Source organism: Schistocerca piceifrons, chromosome 2 (genome assembly GCF_021461385.2).
Source record: "Schistocerca piceifrons isolate TAMUIC-IGC-003096 chromosome 2, iqSchPice1.1, whole genome shotgun sequence".
Classification (NCBI taxonomy): Eukaryota; Metazoa; Arthropoda; class Insecta; order Orthoptera; family Acrididae; genus Schistocerca; species Schistocerca piceifrons.
In genome coordinates, this window is record NC_060139.1 from 472576445 (window position 1) to 472596809 (window position 20365).

The 20365-nt window shown below is 38.9% G+C and overlaps 1 protein-coding gene across 2 annotated transcripts in view; it reads right to left on the bottom strand.

Moving 5' to 3' along the window:
* LOC124776893 (probable enoyl-CoA hydratase, mitochondrial) overlaps nucleotides 1-20365 on the bottom strand; it is an 83732-nt gene that overhangs the window by 35389 nt on the left and 27978 nt on the right. For both annotated transcript variants that reach the window (XM_047252080.1, XM_047252079.1), the window contains exons 3-4: nucleotides 8237-8361; nucleotides 5257-5461 (exon numbers count right to left, since the gene is read on the bottom strand). In XM_047252080.1, the coding sequence (XP_047108036.1) occupies nucleotides 5257-5461; nucleotides 8237-8361 (330 nt within the window). The remainder of the gene's footprint in view (nucleotides 1-5256; nucleotides 5462-8236; nucleotides 8362-20365) is intronic.

Below are 20365 nucleotides of genomic sequence, written 5' to 3' on the forward strand. Positions count from 1 at the left end.
GAGGCCCACTACACTACAGAGTTTGGTGCACACCTGAGATGAAGATGTATACGTCCCTAGGGATGAGACATAGAACTCTCATCATTCTTTCACATTGCATTTGATTAGACAGAGGGTCTTAGAATGTAGTCAGTTAAGCGTGATAAGGTCGGTATATGAAGGATGTCATTTGTATTGTTGCAAGGCTCTTTGGCAGTCCTGAATAGCTACTGCAATGTCTTTGGTCCACCATGGCACTGGCCAATGGTTGGAGGGAAGCCTGCAGAAAGGAGAATAGCAGTTCAGCAAATGTGGGTTACTGTGTCCGAGATGTTTAGCACAACCTAACAATACAATTCGACAGAGGTGGTGAATGTAACAGGAGAGGCATACAAAGGCCCTGTGAAGTAGTCAGTCAGTCTGACAATGACAAGGAAACCACAGGATCGCTGGAAAGTGGTCGCTGTCACAAAGGTGGTTGTTTAGTGACTATTGTAGAGAAGTGTTGTTTGATTAATTTGGTCAACTCAACATAAAGGGTGGTTGCTGAAGTTGTTTGCACCTACATCACTATTGCTTCCAACGAGGTACAAAGGGGAATCCATTCACTGATGGCATGTACAAAATGAAGAACAGACACCCTATAGGTACCATAAAGGTTCTGACAGAATGCTCAATAACCATGAAGCACTGGAGAGTAGTCATCAGTGAAGTGTGTTTCTTGGAAAGCAATGCAAACTGCAGAAGAAGAAATAAAGTGTAGTTCCAGCAGGTGACAGTACAGCCATTACAATTCCGTTGAATGATCACGTGACCTGTGCCAGGTTAGGCAAAGGGGCCTGAAGGACAGGTCATGCCACAGAATGATTGTTTACCATGTATGGGAATGAAACCACATCCACAAACATTGGTTCATAATCTGACTGCAGGGGAGGGGGGATCTGACACTTAAGCAGTGGACCAGAGGAGCATTCTTCTTCTTCTCCTCCTCCTCCTCCTTTATAACCTTTGTTGAGCAATGTTTGTTGAAGGAGCTATCCGCATTGTGCAAGAGGACAGATTAAAGAGCTGGCAGCCATGGGACACACAGGCCGTGGGTCCTTCAGCCAATGTTTGGTGTCAGATCTCCAATCTGGGGGTTTCCCAGGAGAGGGATGCTGAGAGGAAGCCTTGTCACCAGTAGACACCAAAGGAGGAGAAAGCTTCTCCAGCTGGGCATGGGGGAAAAATGTGGAAAGGCTCCAAAGAATATACCATGGGAGAGATTTGGTTTGGGGAAGGTAGAGGTGTGTGTGTGGGGGGGGGGCGACCGACCAATGGTTGTGATAACATAATTAATCGTCATGTCCACAGAATGTAGGGGTTCATATTTCTTCCATGCCTCAGTATATGACTGGTGCTAAATATATTTGTATTTCTGGATCTTCTGTTCTTTCTTGAAAACTGGGCAAACTGTCAGATGTTCTGCATAGCTGACACACAAGGATGTTCACAAAAGCTACCTTTAAAGTAATGCTCATCCACAGTTGCTGTATTTTGGGTCCATCATGCAGCAGGATGACATATGCCTAGAGCATAAACATCTGAAGTACCCAGCAGGCAGTGGAACAAATGGTTTCACATCAAATCTGTGCAGCATGACCTTAACTTTCTCTGAGAGGTCATTTCCTTTGAAGGCTAAGATATAGGCACCTGTATCCATATGATTATCTTCAAACCTTTTATCTTCACAACTGATAATATGCATGGCTTGCTGCTAGAGATTAGTTTGGAGCTCCTCATCTCTTTGGAGCATAAAATCTCTGAGGGAGATGATTCCTTGGACCATGTTACGAGTTCTGTGTCACCTAGACAATTGCATGCCCAAAGAGCTGTAGATTGGGCACCACAGGAAGTTTTAATTAACAACAACCCATTTCACATTTTCCCCGAGAGACTCCACTTCCCAAAATTTGTCTTCGATGTATTGGACAATAAGTAATGGTTTTGTTGTTGTAGAAGTATCTTCACCAGTTTGAGTACATACCATATATTGGGTCAAACTTTTAGCTCCCAGACATCTGGCTTGTCCCTCCCTCTTCCCACAGTGCAGCCATGGGAGGTGACATCATGGGTCGCATCTCTCTGTATGATCTTTCCCACCTGAAGAGATTGCTGGGGCCTTGCAGCCACCAGCAGGAGTTAGTTTAATGCATTTCATGTGCAAATCTTCTACCATGGTACCACCCATGCCCCAAGTCCCCTGCCCCACCCATAATGACCACAAACTCCTCGACTTGCATGGAGAATTGCCAGCTCAGGCACCAAGAGTGTGATCCCAGCGTGGTTAGGAGGTACCACCACAGTGCCGGTACTTGAGGACCCCCCCCCCCCCCCTTCCCACACACACAACAGAATGGCTACTGTACTAGATTTTGGGTGCAAAGATAGAAAGGCATAAAATGAGGAATATATGCCATGCTGGGTGAGCTTACTTCTGTAAAATTCAAAAAAGGAAATCCAAGTCAAACCCAAGGGAATCAAATAGTTAAAAATTAAAAGTTGCAGAATGCCAGAAGGGAAGAAAATGAGTGTCCAAAATCACAAACCAGATCCAATCACAATTGGTGAGAGTAAAAATAAATAGTAGAATGAAAAATACAAATAAAATAATTCTGCAACATACAGAAAATAAAAATAAAATATTGTATGGTACTTCTGTGTAAACTATGATCAAATTTTGGAATTGGCTTCTTTCAAAAATCTTGTATTGTTTATTTAACTGACTGAGTTAGAAAAGTAATCACATCCGCTTTTTTTTTTTCCTTTTCTTCCAAATTATGTTCACTGGGGAATAACTGATGTCTATATCTGTATGCATCATTTGATTTAACAGGAGGTCATGTACCTTTGACATAAGTGCTCATTAGAAGGATACCGAGTCACAGAAGGGGCTGTTCCGTACACACAAGCATATAGTGGACCTGTTCCAATGAAAAAGAAGAAACTAGATGATGATAGAATATTCTACAATACATAACTAATGAGCAGTAACCACCGTTAACAGCATCTTCCAGTGGCCAGTGAATGGTGGACAACATAAGGATGAAGCATATGCACCATAGTCTGCTTTGCTGTCTTCTGCTTGTGGCTGTATTCTGGGTACATTATGAATAAACCTGTATGCTAACATACTCTTATGTTAATAATGGATATGAATAATATGAATGTGCATAACACAATTCTACCACTGCAGCAGAACAATAGCTGTCTCCAACATCACCAGGTTTGAAAAGCAGTTATCTCCAGTACATTCAAACTCCATTACTGACCACAGTTGAAAAATCCTCAGCCAAAAATACAGGGTTCTTTTATATTTGCAGATTAAACTACTGTTGCCAAGGTCAACATTTTTATGTAGTTAAATAGATTGATGTATGGGTTGTTTTATGTTTAAAGGTGAAGCTTTGGCTACTGAGGTCACATGCAGATTTATTTTGAAGAATTCTAAAGGGTAGATCAGGCAAATTATACTCGCACTTGAACATACTCGAGATTTCCTGATACACTATAGCACTCGATACAGTATCTACCATGCTCAAACAGTCCCATGGCATTTGACTCTCAGGGTGCTAGCACAAGGGTTACACAAGAAAGTATGAACTAACCACCACTACAGTCTATTGCTTTGCTTAAAATTTGATTATTTTGTGAAACAGGAACAACATTAAATTATAGCATCTTATAAACTCTTGCTTTATGTGAACAGGTTTGCAATAAAAGTTCTCATACCTATATGGATACTGTAAACAAACATGTCTGGTGCTTTCAAGTAAAGGTAATACTGAAAGTAGAAAACATTGTCCTCCAAAAAGCAGCACTTGATTCTGAATGCAATTCAGTATTTTATTTGGTTATGAGAAACTGTAATGATTTACCAATTGGGTTGCAAATGAAAAATTCAGTCACTGTTTATATATTAGAATACTGGGTAAAAACATTACCACCTTTTGATCAGCTTTAGAATGAGATGGTGACATTCAGATGAAGCAGAAAGAAAATTAATCCAAATGAAATAAAACATATAAAACTGACTGTAACTGCTGTCACAAGAACAAATTATAATAACAAGACAGGTTGTGGCATAGTACTAACAGACGTCAGTAGATCACGGGACAAGCTAAAGTTTGAGAATTGTACAGAACCATCATTGTGGTATTTTTTTATGTATTAGTTGCTGCTGTTACATATGACCTGCACTATAGAAGATATTGCAGTCTGTGTTTCACAATTGCACAAGCACAGCACTACGGAAGGGCGGTAGGTGCAGGGAGTGGAGTAATGAGCGGGCAGTAAATTTTGTTGTGCTGCCAACCAAGAGAATCTATACCATGTAATTTGGATTTTTACGAACATCTACCGTGTCAGAATCGACTTTTAAAATCGTACAAATACATAACAACAGTATACATTTCTGCAGGAGATGGTAAAAGTCCAGACAGGGGCCAATTATGTGCTTAATGTGTTTCCTGCGTCAATGTTGCCGACACTAAGCTATTGTGGGAACAAAAGGGGGCATGTCAGCTGCTGGTTCCATGAAGCCAAAGAGACAGCACCAGGCTGATGGAGGGGGGAAAAAAAACCTGTGTTCTCAGGTTCCACTGTAACCACAACCACAGAAATCACAACATATTCTGAAGGAAGAGCCAAATATTTGTGACAATGAACATATTTCTTACAACTCTGCTACTACAATGTCAGTGATTACAAATAGTGATACCCCAGATAACAGGTTTAGTAAAGAAAAAAAGGTAATGAAGATAAAAAATACTGTAAACCATTTCTTTTCGTTTATTTTATTTCACCTCTTATTATCAAAATGTATGCAATCAATAAATGGCCTCAGTTTAGAATAGGTATAATGCTTATGTTTTGGGCAGGTACTTCATATCAATAAAACGATTTGTAATTTTGATTAGTTAGAATATGTTAAACAAAGATTTTTCTCAAGGAGTTTCTTAACAGGGAGGGGGGGGGGGGGGGGGCGAGGGAAGTGCAGTTGTCTTACACATGGGTAAATACAGTATGTTGTAATCTTATGTACTGTTTCACCACAGGGCCAATTGCTATATGGCAACTCTATGACATTATGCTTAAAACTGTTTTGTCTCCTGAAAGATTTACTTTCTGCAATATGATCCCTTTTCCAATTCACCAATCTACTAAACTCATTCATTCGGGATAATATACTTCAGCCATGTTTCTGTCTATTCCACTACTTTAAAATTATATACTGACCCATTTTTTCAGCCTCTTGGGCAGTGACTTGGTTCCCGGTAAGACATATTTCCATTGCCTTTGATTTTCCAACCATTCGTGGAAGTCTTTGAGTGCCACCAGCACCAGGAATAGTTCCAATAGCTATTTCAGGCTGCCCAAATTTTGCTTTCTCGCCAGCATATATGATGTCACACATCATGGCAAGTTCACAGCCACCTCCCAACTAAAATATAAAAGTAACTTTCAATTGTAAAATTCAATTCAATTTACTTGATTGGTACATGTAATTAAGTCAAATTTACTTGCCAAAGAATTCTCTCCATAAATACCCAAATAATTTTAAGGAAAATTGAATTTCAAATATTAAAATGAAATTTCTGAATAAAACAAAGAAAATATTGTGATAATAGAACTTTTATGATGTTTACACTAATATTTAAAAAGTTCAATGATTGTGGAGCACAAGTGGGTCTTAAATTTAACCAGTCAGCAATCATGTCTGCTATAACCTTGGCTCTTCTGATGCAATATGCTACTCTCTTTCCCAGTTGAAACACAGAATGCTTTTTATTTACAAAGCCGAAGATTGCACCAGCTCTTATAATGATATTTAGTGATTTCATTCCCAACAAATTATTAGGGCCTGGGCCAATAAGCTAATTTAGTATGCTGTGAGCTGCATGTCACTATACAAAAGGTGTAAAAATATATACTATGACTATTTCTAAAGAGAAAGACTTTTTCATGCATACCATAATATTCATGTAGCAAAAAAAGAAAATCAGACAACAGAACCTATTTGTAATCTGAAAGGGATCTACTAGTATTTACAGTTTTCCCCTGCACCACCTCTATCTTTGCCACTGAATCTCACTAAAATTCAGAACTTTTCAGTGGTTAAGTTGCAATAAGCCTTTACATCTCTAACAGCCAATAATTCATACTAAATATGGAGTTAAAAAAGATAAAAGAATGAATACGTGTATGTTATTTTCTCACACACATTGTTTTTTGTTGATGCTTTACTACCAGCATTTTCTGCATTTTTCTTGCTCTTCCCCTTTTATATAACAGTGCCAGTAATTGTAACCCAAGAACAGACACTATTTTTTCTTCTTCTCAATCACGTAACTTCATATAATGCAGAAAAGTACCACATTTTTTCTTCCATGTTAGCATACACCAACAGAACAAGAACAATGTAAACTTATCCTCATACATTAAGTACCCTGTATTGGAGGCAGTGGCCGAATAACTAAAGACCATGGCAACTTTTTGGCATTTTAGGGCTGCCCTCCACAACAATATCTACCAAAAACTGAAAATACTATGAAAGGATAAGATTGCTACTCACCAGGTGGGAATGACATCAAGTCACAAACAGGCACAACAAAAAGACTTCTATACATTTATGCTTTTCGCCAAAAGGCCTGCTTCAGAAGTAGAAAAACACACACACACACACACACACACACACACACACACACACAATTACTGTCTCTAGCTGCTGTGGCCTGGACTGCAGACAGCAATTGCCCCCGATGGAAACAGCTGTTTGGCATGGGTGGTGACAAGGATGGGGAGCTGGATGGGGAAGGAGAAGGGTAGTAGGGTATTGGTGAGGGAAGTGTTGGGTGCTTATGACAGTGAGCAGGGACAGATAGGACTGCTCAGTGCAATCAGGAAGTTTGGGAGGGGGGTAAAAGAGTGAAAAGGGGAGAGAAATACAGAAGGCGAAGAATACTAATGGGTGTATTAGCAGAATAGAAGGCTGTGTAATGCTGGAATGGGAATAGGGAAGGGGACAGGAAGGTGAAGGATAGATAATAGTGAAGATTGGGTCAGTGGGGTTACAGAGACGTAGAATGTGTTGTAGGGCGAGTTCCCACCTGCGCAATTCAAAAACATTAGTGTTAGTAGGAAGGATCCAGATGGTGCAGGTTTTAAAGCAGTCACTGACGTGAACACACTGTATTGTGCAGCATATTCAGCAATGAAAGTATCCCGACACTTATGCCCTGCTACAACCATCAACCTTTCATTTGCCTGTTACATTTCCAGGGGATGTTTATGCTTTGATGGCCCTTGGCTGTTAAGATTTGCTTTAGGCTGTACAACTGTTGCACAATGGTAAAGTAAGCTACTACAGAATCCAAATAGATAGAATTTTTTCTCATTTCATGTTACATGAAGGGCTTCTCAATTTCATGAACAATGTTACACACATGTAGTGCAACCAGTCACAATGTCTAAAGAGCATCGATTGCAGAAAATACACATTATCTATACAACAACATAATATTAAAAAAAAAAGTCTGCTAATGGTTATTAACAATCTAGCATTTCTAACAGTCCTTGTGCATGTATCTGTGTACTGTTAAGTGGTAGTCCATTCTTACGTAGATACTATTTGACAAGTTACATGTCTCCATTTACTGAAGGGTCATCACCTTTTTCTTGGTGCTAGACATGTGATTACACTCAAATGTTATAAGACAGTTCTTTTCAACAAATTCTCATTGCCCTTGGTATGAATAAAATAAATCTTATGGGATAAATATCTACAACATATGCAACATAAGCAAGCATATATGACCACTTTCAGCTTAACAGCTTCTACTTTGCTTCAGGAGCAGTACCATGAAGTGGCACATGAGCCATGTTAAGTAAGCCTGTATCACATTTTAATGGGCTACTCAAGTCAACTTACACTCGCATGGAAAAATTACCTCTTTTCATATTTGCATGCTTGTGTCTTACCTAAGGTTAGAATTTATGTTTTTTCAAACAACACATGAAGATTATCATATCTTTACAATAAAACCGTTCTCCAATTATTAAAATGTTCTTTCTTTAATGTACAATTTCTGTTGGTATGCACATGATTAGAGAGCCATTAGACATCAGGTGGCATGAACAATATTCAGCTAGTGAATCATGCAGAAAGGGAAACAGAATTGCAGCATAAACAAATAAATGAAAAAGAAGATACACTTACCGCATATCCATGCACTGCGGCAATCACAGGTTTTTTACAGTGAGACACCCTAGTCCAGTGACCCAAGAAGTTGCCCCTCACTGTATCGGAATATGTGTAATCCTTCATTTCCTTAATATCAGCACCTATACAATACAGAAAAATTTACAACGTTTTATGATTCAAACAATATTAAATCATTTGATGATTAACAATCACACAGCAAAAATGTGCAAGGATGGGTTGATAAATCTGGTAAATTTCTACAGAACAGTTGTATTTTTGTTAAGCAACTTGTCTGTTAGTAAGGGTGAATGTTTTTTCTTAAACTTCATAACAAATGCAATGTACACTTATTTGTTAAATTGTAGGTTTCACATTTTTGTAAGAATGATAGATGAGCAGCTTCCAGTGCTAAAACATTGTTATTTGAGAAAGTGAGCTCCACCCCAAATTCAAACTGTGTTGACCAAAGTTCAAGGGGTACTTTGCACCAGAATATCTTTTTTTGACTAAGAGTAGATTGACATGTTACGGAAGCATGGTGGACAAGGGTCATTTGAACCTACAATGGTGGTCACCGGCTTTTGTGCTGTGTGACTTCATATGCAACCACGTGTGTTGTGCTCTTCACAGTCTGAAGACTAGTTTGATGCTGTTCTCCATGCACCTCTGCCATGCACAAACCCCTTCATCTCTGAGCAACACACTTTTTACCTCCACACTTCTCTCCAACACTAAGTTGGTGATCCCTTCAAGTCTCAGAATGTGTCCCAACAATTGATCCCTTCTTCTAGTCAGGTAGTGCCACAAATTTTTCACCCGAATTATATTCAGTACTCTCTTCAATAGTCACGGGATTGACACATCTAATTTTCAGTATTCTTCTGATCTAAACTGTTTTATCATCTCTGTTTCACTTCCATACATAGCTACACATACAAATACTTTCAGAAAATATTTCCTCACACTTAGATCTATGTTCAATGTTAACAAATTTCTCTTCTTTAGAAATGCTTTTCTTGCCATTGCCAGTCTACATTTTATATCCTCTCTACTTTGGCGTCGTCCACTATTTTACTGCCAGAATGACAAAACTCATCTACTACTTTAGATGTCTCACTTCCTAATTTAATTCCCTCAGCTTCGCCTGATTTAATTTGACTACATTCCATTATCCTTGGTTTGCTTTTGTTGATTTTCATCTTGTAGTCTCTTTCCAAGACACTGTCCATTCCATTCATCTGCTCTTCAGAGTCCTTTGCTGTCTGTGACAATTACATCATCGACAAATATCAAAGTTTTTATTTCTTCTCCCTGAACCTTAATTCCTTTTCCAAATTTTTCTTTGGTTTCTTTTAATGCCTGCTTAATATACAGACTGAATAAATCAGGGATACACTACAACCCTGTCTCACTCCCCTCCCTATCACGGCTTCCTTTTCACACCCCTCAATTCTTGTAACTGCCATCTGGTTCCTATACAAGTTGAGAATAGCCTTTCGCTCCCTGTATTTTATCCCAGCTACCCTCAGAATTTCAAAGAGAGTATTCTAGTCAAAGTTGTCAAATGCTTTCTTTAAATTAATATTATAAATGTAGGTTACCTTTGCTTAACTTATCTTCTAAGATATGTTGTAAAATCAGTACTGCCTTGTGTGTTCCTACATTTCTCCAGAATCCAAACTGATATTCCCTGACAACTTCTAGCAGTTTTTTTCCATTCCTCTGTAAGGAATTCGTGTTAGTATTTTGCTACTATGACTTATTATACGGACATCTTTCACCACCACCTTTCTTTGGAATTGGAATGATTATAATCTTCTAGAAGTCTGAGGGTATCTCAACTGTCTCACACATCTTGCACACCATATGCAAGAGTTTTGACATTGTAGACTCTCCCAAAACTATCAGAAGGTCTGATGAAATGTCATCTACTCCTGGGGTCTCGTTTTGACTTAGGTCTTTCAGTGTTCTGTCAAATTCTTCTCACAGTATCATGTCTCTCATGTCATCTTGATTATGTCCTCTTCCATTTCTGTAATATTGCCTGAAAGTTCATCTCCCTTTTATAAGCCCTGTATATACTCCTTCCACCTTTCAGCTTCTTGTTCTTTGCTTAGGACTGGTTTTCAACTGAGCTCTTGATATTCGAGTCACTGCTTCTCTTTTCTCTAAAGGCCTCTCAATTTTCCTGTAGGCAGTATTTATCTTTCCCCTAGGATATGTTTCTAAGTCCTTACATTTGAGCTAAAGTCATTCCTGCTAAGCCATTTTCCTCTTCCCCTCAATCTCATTTTGGGACATTTGTATTCCCTTTCACTAGCTTCATTTGTTGCATTTTTATATAGTCTTGTTTAATCAATTAATTTCAATATCTCCTGTGTTATCCAAGGATTTCTTCAACGCCTTATCTTTTTACCTATTTGATCCTCTGCTGCATTCACTGTTTAATCTATTAAAGCTGTCCGTTCACCTTCCACTGTATTTCTTTTTCTTGTTGTGGTCAACTGTTGCCTAATGTTCCCTCAAACTCTCGACAATCTTTGCTTTTTCAACTTATCCAGGTCCCGTCTCCTTGATTTCCTATCTTTTTGCAACTTCTTTGGTTTTAATTCACAGTTCATAACCAGTAAATTATGGTCTGAGTTCACATCTGGGAAATGTCTTGCAATATAAAACATGTTCCTGAAATCACTGTCTTAACATTGTATAGTCAACCTGAAATTTACCGTCTATCAGGTCACTTCCACATATACAACCTTAAGAACTGTATAACACAATATTTGTTTCGCATCTATATTATTATTATTATTATTATTAGTCGTAAAGCTCCCAACATGGAAGACGCTAAGTAAAGATGGTTCACTTCTGGGGCTTCTTATTCTTCTTGTTTGCCCACTAGGTCTTCATTCTTTGCGAGAATTCAGCTTTTCTTTCTTCGCTCCATTTTGTTCCAGTTCTCGGCGCTTTTGTCTCTGGTTTGACCTCCCATTTGTCAACTTTAAGTTTGAAATTGTTTCTTTTGTTCATGTCTTCAGTAGTAATGTTGGCTAATTCCAGATCTTTCTTTACATTTTTGATCCATTCTCCTCCATTAACAAGGGATGCTACGTATCTTACTATTTTTTTTGTAAGTCTGTGATCGGGAAGTCTCATTATGTGGCCATAGAATTTTAGACGCCTCTTCCTCATGTCTATCTCTATGTTAGAATATTCTTCAATTTTAGAATTTTTCTGTAATCTATACCCCTCTTTGGTCCATCTTGGTCCCAGAATTTTCCTAATGATTTTCCTTTCCTCTTTCTTCAGGTTTTCCATATCTGTTTTCCTTTTAAGTGTCAAGGTTTCGCTGGCATATAGCATTATTGGTTTAATTACCGACTTATAATGTTTAATTTTTGTATTTATAGATAGACATTTTTTATTGTAAATGTTTTGGACCAGCCCTAGACCCCTACGAGCTTTTAATATTCTTTCTTGTTGTGAGTATTTTTCAGAAATTATCTCTCCTAGATATTTAAAGTATGGTACCCTCTTAATTTCTCCATATTTGGTTTGTAACTTAGAAATTTCTAGATTTGTTGTTGTAAACACCGTTTTCTCAAAAGATATTTGTAGGCCAACTTTTCCTGCACACTCTTTTAAGGTTTCTATCTGTTTGACTGCCATTTCACTAGAATCTGCCATTGTTGCAAGATCGTCTGCGTAGGCTAAGTAGGGGATTTGTAGGTCATCTTTTTTGGTTCCCAGTGATATTGGTTTCCAGTACTTTTCTTTTTTGAGTTCTTTTTCCCATTCTGCCATGACTCTATCCAGAACTAAGTTAAATAACAGAGGTGATAATCACCTTGTCTAACCCCAGTTTTTATCTCAAATGATTTTGAAAGTTTTCCCATGAATTTTACTTTGCATTTTGTATTTGTTAATGTCTGCTCTATGATGTTCCGTGTCTTCTTATCCAGTCCTTGTTCTTCAAGAATTTTAAATAGTGTGGGTCTGTGAATTGAATCATATGCCTTTTTAAAGTCGACAAAGACATATACTGTAGGCTTCCTTCGCATTTGTCTCATCCTTGTAATCAATTTCAAGTTTAAAATTTGTTCTGGACATGATCTGTTTGGTCTGAAACCTGCTTGGAAATCTGAGATTTTGGGTTCTAGCAGTTTTTGTGTTCTTTCAAGAAGACAAGCTGATAATATCTTGTATGCGACGGCAAGTAAGGAGATTCCTCTATAGTTGTTCACATCCGATTTATCCCCTTTTTTATGTAACGGATGTATTAGGGCACATTTCCAATCTTCTGGGATTTCTTCAGTAACCCATATGTTTTGAATAATTTTAACTAGCTCATTTCTTGAGTTAGACCCTAGACTTTTGAGAAATTCGGCTACAATTCCATCTTCTCCTGATGCTTTGTTATTTTTGAGTTTGTTTATGTGTTTGATAATTTCTTCTTCAGTTGGCGGTACAGAGTCTTGCTGTTGCGGGGCTTCAGTGCTGGATATTATTATTATCTTCACTTTCTCAGACATTAAGTCCGGTTAAAAATGGAGTGACGCGGACCTTGATCACGCGTCACTTACTTTTAACTGTACGGTACGTGTTATATTGCATTTAGGAACTGTCGGGTAATTGAACATGTATCAATAATTACGGATTTCTGTAGCTGTATATATATGTTTGGATGTAGCTGTATTGCATTGATGTACTGGTGGATATTGTGTGGTATGACTCCTGTAGTTGATAGTATAATTGGTATGATGTCAACTTTATCCTGATGCCACATGTCTTTGACTTCCTCAGCCAGTTGGATGTATTTTTCAATTTTTTCTCCTGTTTTCTTTTGTATATTTGTTGTATTGGGTATGGATATTTCGATTAGTTGTGTTAATTTCTTCTTTTTATTGGTGAGTATGATGTCAGGTTTGTTATGTGGCGTTGTTTTATCTGTTATAATGGTTCTGTTCCAGTATAATTTGTATTCATCATTCTCCAGTACATTTTGTGGTGTATACTTGTATGTAGGAATGTGTTGTTTTAAAAGTTTATGTTGTAAGGCAAGCTGTTGATGTATTATTTTTGCGACATTGTCATGTCTTCTGGGGTATTCTGTATTTGCTAGTATTGTACATCCGCTTGTGATGTGATCTACTGTTTCTATTTGTTGTTTACAAAGTCTGCATTTATCCGTTGTGGTATTGGGATCTTTAATAATATGCTTGCTGTAATACCTGGTGTTTATTGTTTGATCCTGTAGTGCAATCATGAATCCTTCTGTCTCACTGTATATATTGCCTTTTCTTAGCCATGTGTTGGATGCGTCTTGATCGATGTGTGGCTGTATTAGATGATACGGGTGCTTGCCATGTAGTGTTTTCATTTTCCAATTTACTTTCTTCATGTCTGTTGATGTTATGTGATCTAAAGGGTTGTAGGAGTGGTTATGAAATTGCAGTGGTGTAGCCGATGTATTTATATGAGTGATTGCCTTATGTATTTTGCTAGTTTCTGCTCGTTCTAGAAAGAATTTTCTTAAATTGTCTACCTGTCCATAATGTAGGTTTTTTATGTCGATAAATCCCCTTCCTCCTTCCTTTCTGCTTAATGTGAATCTTTCTGTTGCTGAATGTATGTGATGTATTCTATATTTGTGGCATTGTGATCGTGTTAGTGTATTGAGTGCTTCTAGGTCTGTGTTACTCCATTTCACTACTCCAAATGAGTAGGTCAATATTGGTATGGCATAAGTATTTATAGCTTTTGTCTTGTTTCTTGCTGTCAATTCTGTTTTCAGTATTTTTGTTAGTCTTTGTCTATATTTTTCTTTTAGTTCTTCTTTGATATTTGTATTATCTATTCCTATTTTTTGTCTGTATCCTTGATATTCATAGGCATCCGTTTTTTCCATCGCTTCTATGCAGTCGCTGTGGTTAACCAATATGTAATCTTCTTGTTTAGTATGTTTTCCCTTGACTATGCTATTTTTCTTACATTTGTCTGTTCCAAAAGCCATACTTATATCATTGCTGAATCCTTCTGTTATCTTTAGTAATTGGTTGAGTTGTTGTTTTGTTGCTGCCAGTAGTTTTAGATCATCCATGTATAGCAAATGTGTGATTTTGTGTGGGTATGTTCCAGTAATATTGCAACCATAATTTGTATTATTTAGCATGTTGGATAGTGGGTTCAGAGCAAGGCAGAACCAGAAAGGACTTAATGAGTCTCCTTGGTATATTCCACGCTTAATCTGTATTGACTGTGATGTGATATTATTTGAATTTGTTTGGATATTAAGTGTGGTTTTCCAATTTTTCATTACTATGTTTAGGAACTGTATCAATTTAGGATCTACTTTGTATATTTCCAATATTTGTAGTAACCATGAGTGAGGTACACTATCAAAAGCATTTTGGTAATCAATGTATGCGTAGTGTAGCGACCTTTGTTTAGTTTTAGCTTGATATGTCACCTCTCCATCTATTATCAGTTGCTCTTTACATCCTCGTGCTCCTTTGCAACAGCCTTTTTGTTCTTCATTTATAATTTTGTTCTGTGTTGTATGTGTCATTAATTTCTGTTTAATGACTGAAGTTAATATTTTGTATATTGTTGGTAGGCATGTTATGGGGCGATATTTAGCTGGGTTCGCTGTGTCTGCTTGATCTTTAGGTTTCAGATATGTTATTCCGTGTGTAAGTGTATCAGGGAATGTGTATGGGTCTGCAATGTAACTGTTAAATAATTTAGTTAGATGTGAATGTGTTGAGGTGAACTTCTTTAACCAGAAATTTGCTATTTTATCATTTCCAGGGGCTTTCCAATTGTGAGTAGAATTAATTGCTTGGGTGACTTCATGTTGCAAAATTATCACTTCAGGCATTTGTGGTATCATCTTGTATGTGTCTGTTTCTGCTTGTATCCATCGTGCATGCCTGTTATGTTGTACCGGGTTTGACCATATGTGGCTCCAGAAGTGTTCCATGTCTGTTATGTTTGGTGGATTGTTTATTTTAATGTGTGTGTTATCTATTGTCTGGTAAAATTTCTTTTGGTTTGTGTTGAATGTTTGGTTTTGTTTCCTTCTATTTTCACTTTTTTTTGTATCTTCCGAGTCGTTTGGCTAATGCTTGTAATTTCTGCTTCTTTTCGTCCAATTGCTCTGTCGCTTCTTGTTGTGAGATTTTACCTAACCTTTTTCATTTTTTTTCCGAGATTTCATTTCTTATAAATTGTGTTAGCTGTCCGATGTCTTTTCTCAGTTTTTCTATTTTGATCTGTAGCCTGTGTTGCCATGCTGGTTTTGTGGGTTTCTTCTGTGTGTTGGTTGGTTCTGATCTCTGCCTAGTGTGTATATTTAGTGTAGTGAGTCCTCCTATATAAACCAGTAGTTGTAACTCTTCCATAGTTGTATTTTCATTTATTTTGTTGTGTATGACTGTGTTGATAGTTTTTATTGTTGTTTCGACTTGTGGGTTATTTGGTGGTCTACGCAAGAATGGTCTAATGTCTGTATTTGTGTCTTTGTATTCTATATATGTTAGCTGAAATTTTTCTTCTATATCTAACATCTGTGTCACTTCGTGTTCTATTTGTGCTTGTTCTGGTGGCTGTCTTAAGATTTCGTTTTCCTCTGATTGTTTAATTGGTGCATGTTGTTCTTTGTTTGTTTGCTCTGGGATGTTTGAGTCCATTACTGTATTTTCTTCTTCTTCTGATTGCACATTATTTTGTTCCAGTATTTGTTGTACTTGATGTTTGATGTTTTCTAATTCTGACTGGGGTATCCTGTTATTTTTTATTATGACACGGATCTGATCAGCTAATCGTTGTTCTGTTAAAAATTTTAATTCTGGGTATCTGGTAATAAATGTTGTGTATACTTGTGATCTGTATCCAGTTGTGTTGGTTCCTAGGTTTGTTGCTTGGTAATAACAGAACATGAGGTGTCGATTAACTTCATCTGACCATCTCATCCTCTGTCTTTGTTTTCCTTCTAGGGTGGTTGCAGGAAGCATATCCTGCAAAACACCTCTATTTGGATTTAAATCATTTTCCAGTTGGCTAGCAGTGTCGTTACCATTGTGGGCGGGCATAGGGTTCAAGCGTCGTCCCCGACCATGACGGCGCTTGTCCGAGGCTTCTTAAGTTCTGTCCTGAACCAACTAATCACATTAAAAGGGGGGTTAGCCCTATTAGTGGTTTGTTCTTTTCGTCGCCTTTTACGACTGGCAGAACATACCGGAGGCCGATTCTTTTCCCGGGCCTCCACGGGGTTTATTATTATTATTATTATTATTATTATTATTATTATTATTATTATTATTATTATTATTATTATTATTATTATTTCCTTTCTCAGACCTTAGGTCTGGTTAAAAATGGAAAGTGACGCGGACCTTGATCAAGCGTGACTTCCTTTTAACTGTACGCTATATATGTTATATTGCATTTAGGAACTTTCGGGTGATTGAACATGTATCAATAATTACGGATTTCTGTAGCTGTATATATAAGTTTGGATGTAGCCGTATTGCATTGATGTACTGGTGGATATTTTGTGGTATGACTCCTGTTGTTGATAGTATAATTGGTATAATGTCAACTTTATCCTGATGCCACATGTCCTTGACTTCATCAGCCAGTTGGATGTATTTTTCAATTTTTTCTCCTGTTTTCTTTTGTATATTTGTTGTATTGGGTATGGATATTCCGATTAGTTGTGTTAATTTCTTCTTTTTATTGGTGAGTATGATGTCAGGTTTGTTATGTGGTGTTGTTTTATCTGTTATAATGGTTCTTTTCCAGTATAATTTGTATTCATCATTCTCCAGTACATTTTGTGGTGCATACTTGTGTGTGGGAACATGTTGCTTTATAAGTTTATGTTGTAAGGCAAGCTGTTGGTGTATTATTTTTGCTACATTGTCATGTCTTCTGGGGTATTCTGTATTTGCTAGTATTGTACATCTGCTTGTGATGTGATCTACTGTTTCTATTTGTTGTTTGCAAAGTCTGCATTTATCTGTTGTGGTATTGGGATCTTTAATAATATGTTTGCTGTAATATCTGGTGTTTATTGTTTGATCCTGTATTGCAATCATGAATCCTTCCGTCTCACTGTATATATTGCATTTTCTTAGCCATGTGTTGGATGCATCTTGATCGATGTGTGGCTGTGTTAGATGATACGGGTGCTTGCCATGTAGTGTTTTCTTTTTCCAATTTACTTTCTTCGGATCTGTTGATGTTATGTGATCTAGAGGGTTGTAGAAGTGGTTATGAAATTGCAGTGGTGTAGCCGATGTATTTATATGCGTGATTGCTTTGTGTATTTTGCTAGTTTCTGCTCGTTCTAGAAAGAATTTTCTTAAATTGTCTACCTGTCCATAATGTAGTCAATATAATGGAAGGAAACATTCCACGTGGGAAAAATTATATATAAAAACAAAGATGAGTTGACTTACCGAACAAAAGCGCTGGCAGGTCGATAGACACACAAACAAACACAAACATACACACAAAATTCAAGCTTTCGCAACAAACTGTTGCCTCATCAGGAAAGAGGGAAGGAGAGGGGAAGACGAAAGGAAGTGGGTTTTAAGGGAGAGGGTAAGGAGTCATTCCAATCCCGGGAGCGGAAAGACTTACCTTAGGGGGAAAAAAGGACAGGTATACACTCGCACACACGCACATATCCACCCACACATACAGACACAAGCAGACATATTTAAAGACAAAGAGTTTGGGCAGAGATGTCAGTCGGGGCAGAAGTGTAGAGGCAAAGAAGTTGTTGAAAGACAGGTGAGGTATGAGTGGCGGCAACTTGAAATTAGCGGAGATTGAGGCCTGGCGGATGACGAGAAGAGAGGATATACTGAAGGGCAAGTTCCCATCTCCAGAGTTCGGATAGGTTGGTGTTGGTGGGAAGTATCCAGATAACCCGGACGGTGTAACACTGTGCCAAGATGTGCTGGCTGTGCACCAAGGCATGTTTAGCCACAGGGTGATCCTCATTGCCAACAAACACTGTCTGCCTGTGTCCATTCATGCGAATGGACAGTTTGTTGCTGGTCATTCCCACATAGAATGCATCACAGTGTAGGCAGGTCAGTTGGTAAATCACGTGGGTGCTTTCACACGTGGCTCTGCCTCTGATCGTGTACACCTTCCGGGTTACAGGACTGGAGTAGGTGGTGGTGGGAGGGTGCATGGGACAGGTTTTGCATCGGGGGCGGTTACAAGGATAGGAGCCAGAGGGTAGGGAAGGTGGTTTGGGGATTTCATAGGGATGAACTAACAGGTTACGAAGGTTAGGTGGACGGCGGAAAGACACTCTTGGTGGAGTGGGGAGGATTTCATGAAGGATGGATCTCATTTCAGGGCAGGATTTGAGGAAGTCTTATCCCTGCTGGAGAGCCACATTCAGAGTCTGGTCCAGTCCCGGAAAGTATCCTGTCACAAGTGGGGCACTTTTGTGGTTCTTCTGTGGGGGATTCTGGGTTTGAGGGGACGAGGAAGTGGCTCTGGTTATTTGCTTCTGTACCAGGTAGGGAGGGTAGTTGCGGGATGCGAAAGCTGTTTTCAGGTTGTTGGTGTAATGATTCAGGGATTCCGGACTGGAGCAGATTCGTTTGCCACGAAGACCTAGGCTGTAGGGAAGGGACCGTTTGATGTGGAATGGGTGGCAGCTGTCATAATGGAGGTACTGTTGCTTGTTGGCGGGTTTGATGTGGACGGACGTGTGAAGTTGGCCATTGGACAGGTGGAGGTCAACGTCAAGGAAAGTGGCATGGGATTTGGAGTAGGACCAGGTGAAACTGATGGAACCAAAGGAGTTGAGGTTGGAGAGGAAATTCTGGAGTTCTTCTTCACTGTGAGTCCAGATCATAAAGATGTCATCAATAAATCTGTACCAAACTTTGGGTTGGCAGACTTGGGTAACCAAGAAGGCTTCCTCTAAGCGACCCATGAATAGGTTGGCGTACGAGGGGGCCATCCTGGTGCCCATGGCTGTTCCCTTTAATTGTTGATATGTCTGGCCCTCAAAAGTGAAGAAGTTGTGGGTCAGGATGAAGCTGGCTAAGGTGATGAAGAAAGAGGTTTTAGGTAGGGTGGCAGGTGATCGGCGTGAAAGGAAATGCTCCATCGCAGCGAGGCCCTGGATGTGCGGAATATTTGTGTATAAGGACGTGGCATCAATGGTTACAAGGATGGTTTCCGGGGGTAACAGATTGGGTAAGGATTCCAGGCGTTCAAGGAAGTGGTTGGTGTCCTTGATGAAGGATGGGAGACTGCATGTAATGGGTTGAAGGTGTTGATCTACGTAGGCAGAGATACGCTCTGTGGGGGCTTGGTAACCAGCTACAATGGGGCGGCCGGGATGATTGGGTTTGTGGATTTTAGGAAGAAGGTAGAAGGTAGGGGTGCGGGGTGTCGGTGGTTGGTTGGTTGGTTGGTTGTTTGAGGTTAAAGGGACCAAACAGCAAGGTCATCAGTCCCTTGTTTCTAATAGACTCCATTCTACTAACGGGACATCTCAGTATAGTCAGAAAAATAAAACGGATAAAGGGGAAACATAAAAGGGCAGTCACGTTGTCATTAGTAAAAACAAATGAGGGAAGTTGGCAAGAGAACGAACCCAACACTATGCTGAAACAGCATAGGCAAGACCACCTGTGACTTAAAAGGTACAACTGCTATAATGCAGAAAGTATGTATGGGAATAGAAAAACTAACCAAGCCGTAAAAAGAAGGGGTAAAAACAGAGTAAAAGGGAAAGAAAAGAGGATTCCGGTCAGGGAGGTGAATCGGGAATCTCTGAACACTGCCTACAGTGGGAGACACCCAAACACTCACCGCCCTGCCCCAACACCAGAGGGAGATTAAAAACTTTAAAACTGAGAATAAAAACCACTCTCCCGGAGGAAACCTAGAACCAGAGAGACCCTCCGGGAATCGTCAGCCAACATCAAAGGTAAAGTGTGGGGGAGTCTGTACTTAGCACGCAGAGCCAAAAGAAGGGGGCATTCAACCAAAATGTGGGCCACTGACTGGAAGGCTCCACAACCACATAGCGGGGGTGGCTCATCACGCAAAAGGAAACCATGGGTCAGCCTGGTATGGCCAATGCGGATACGACACAGTGTG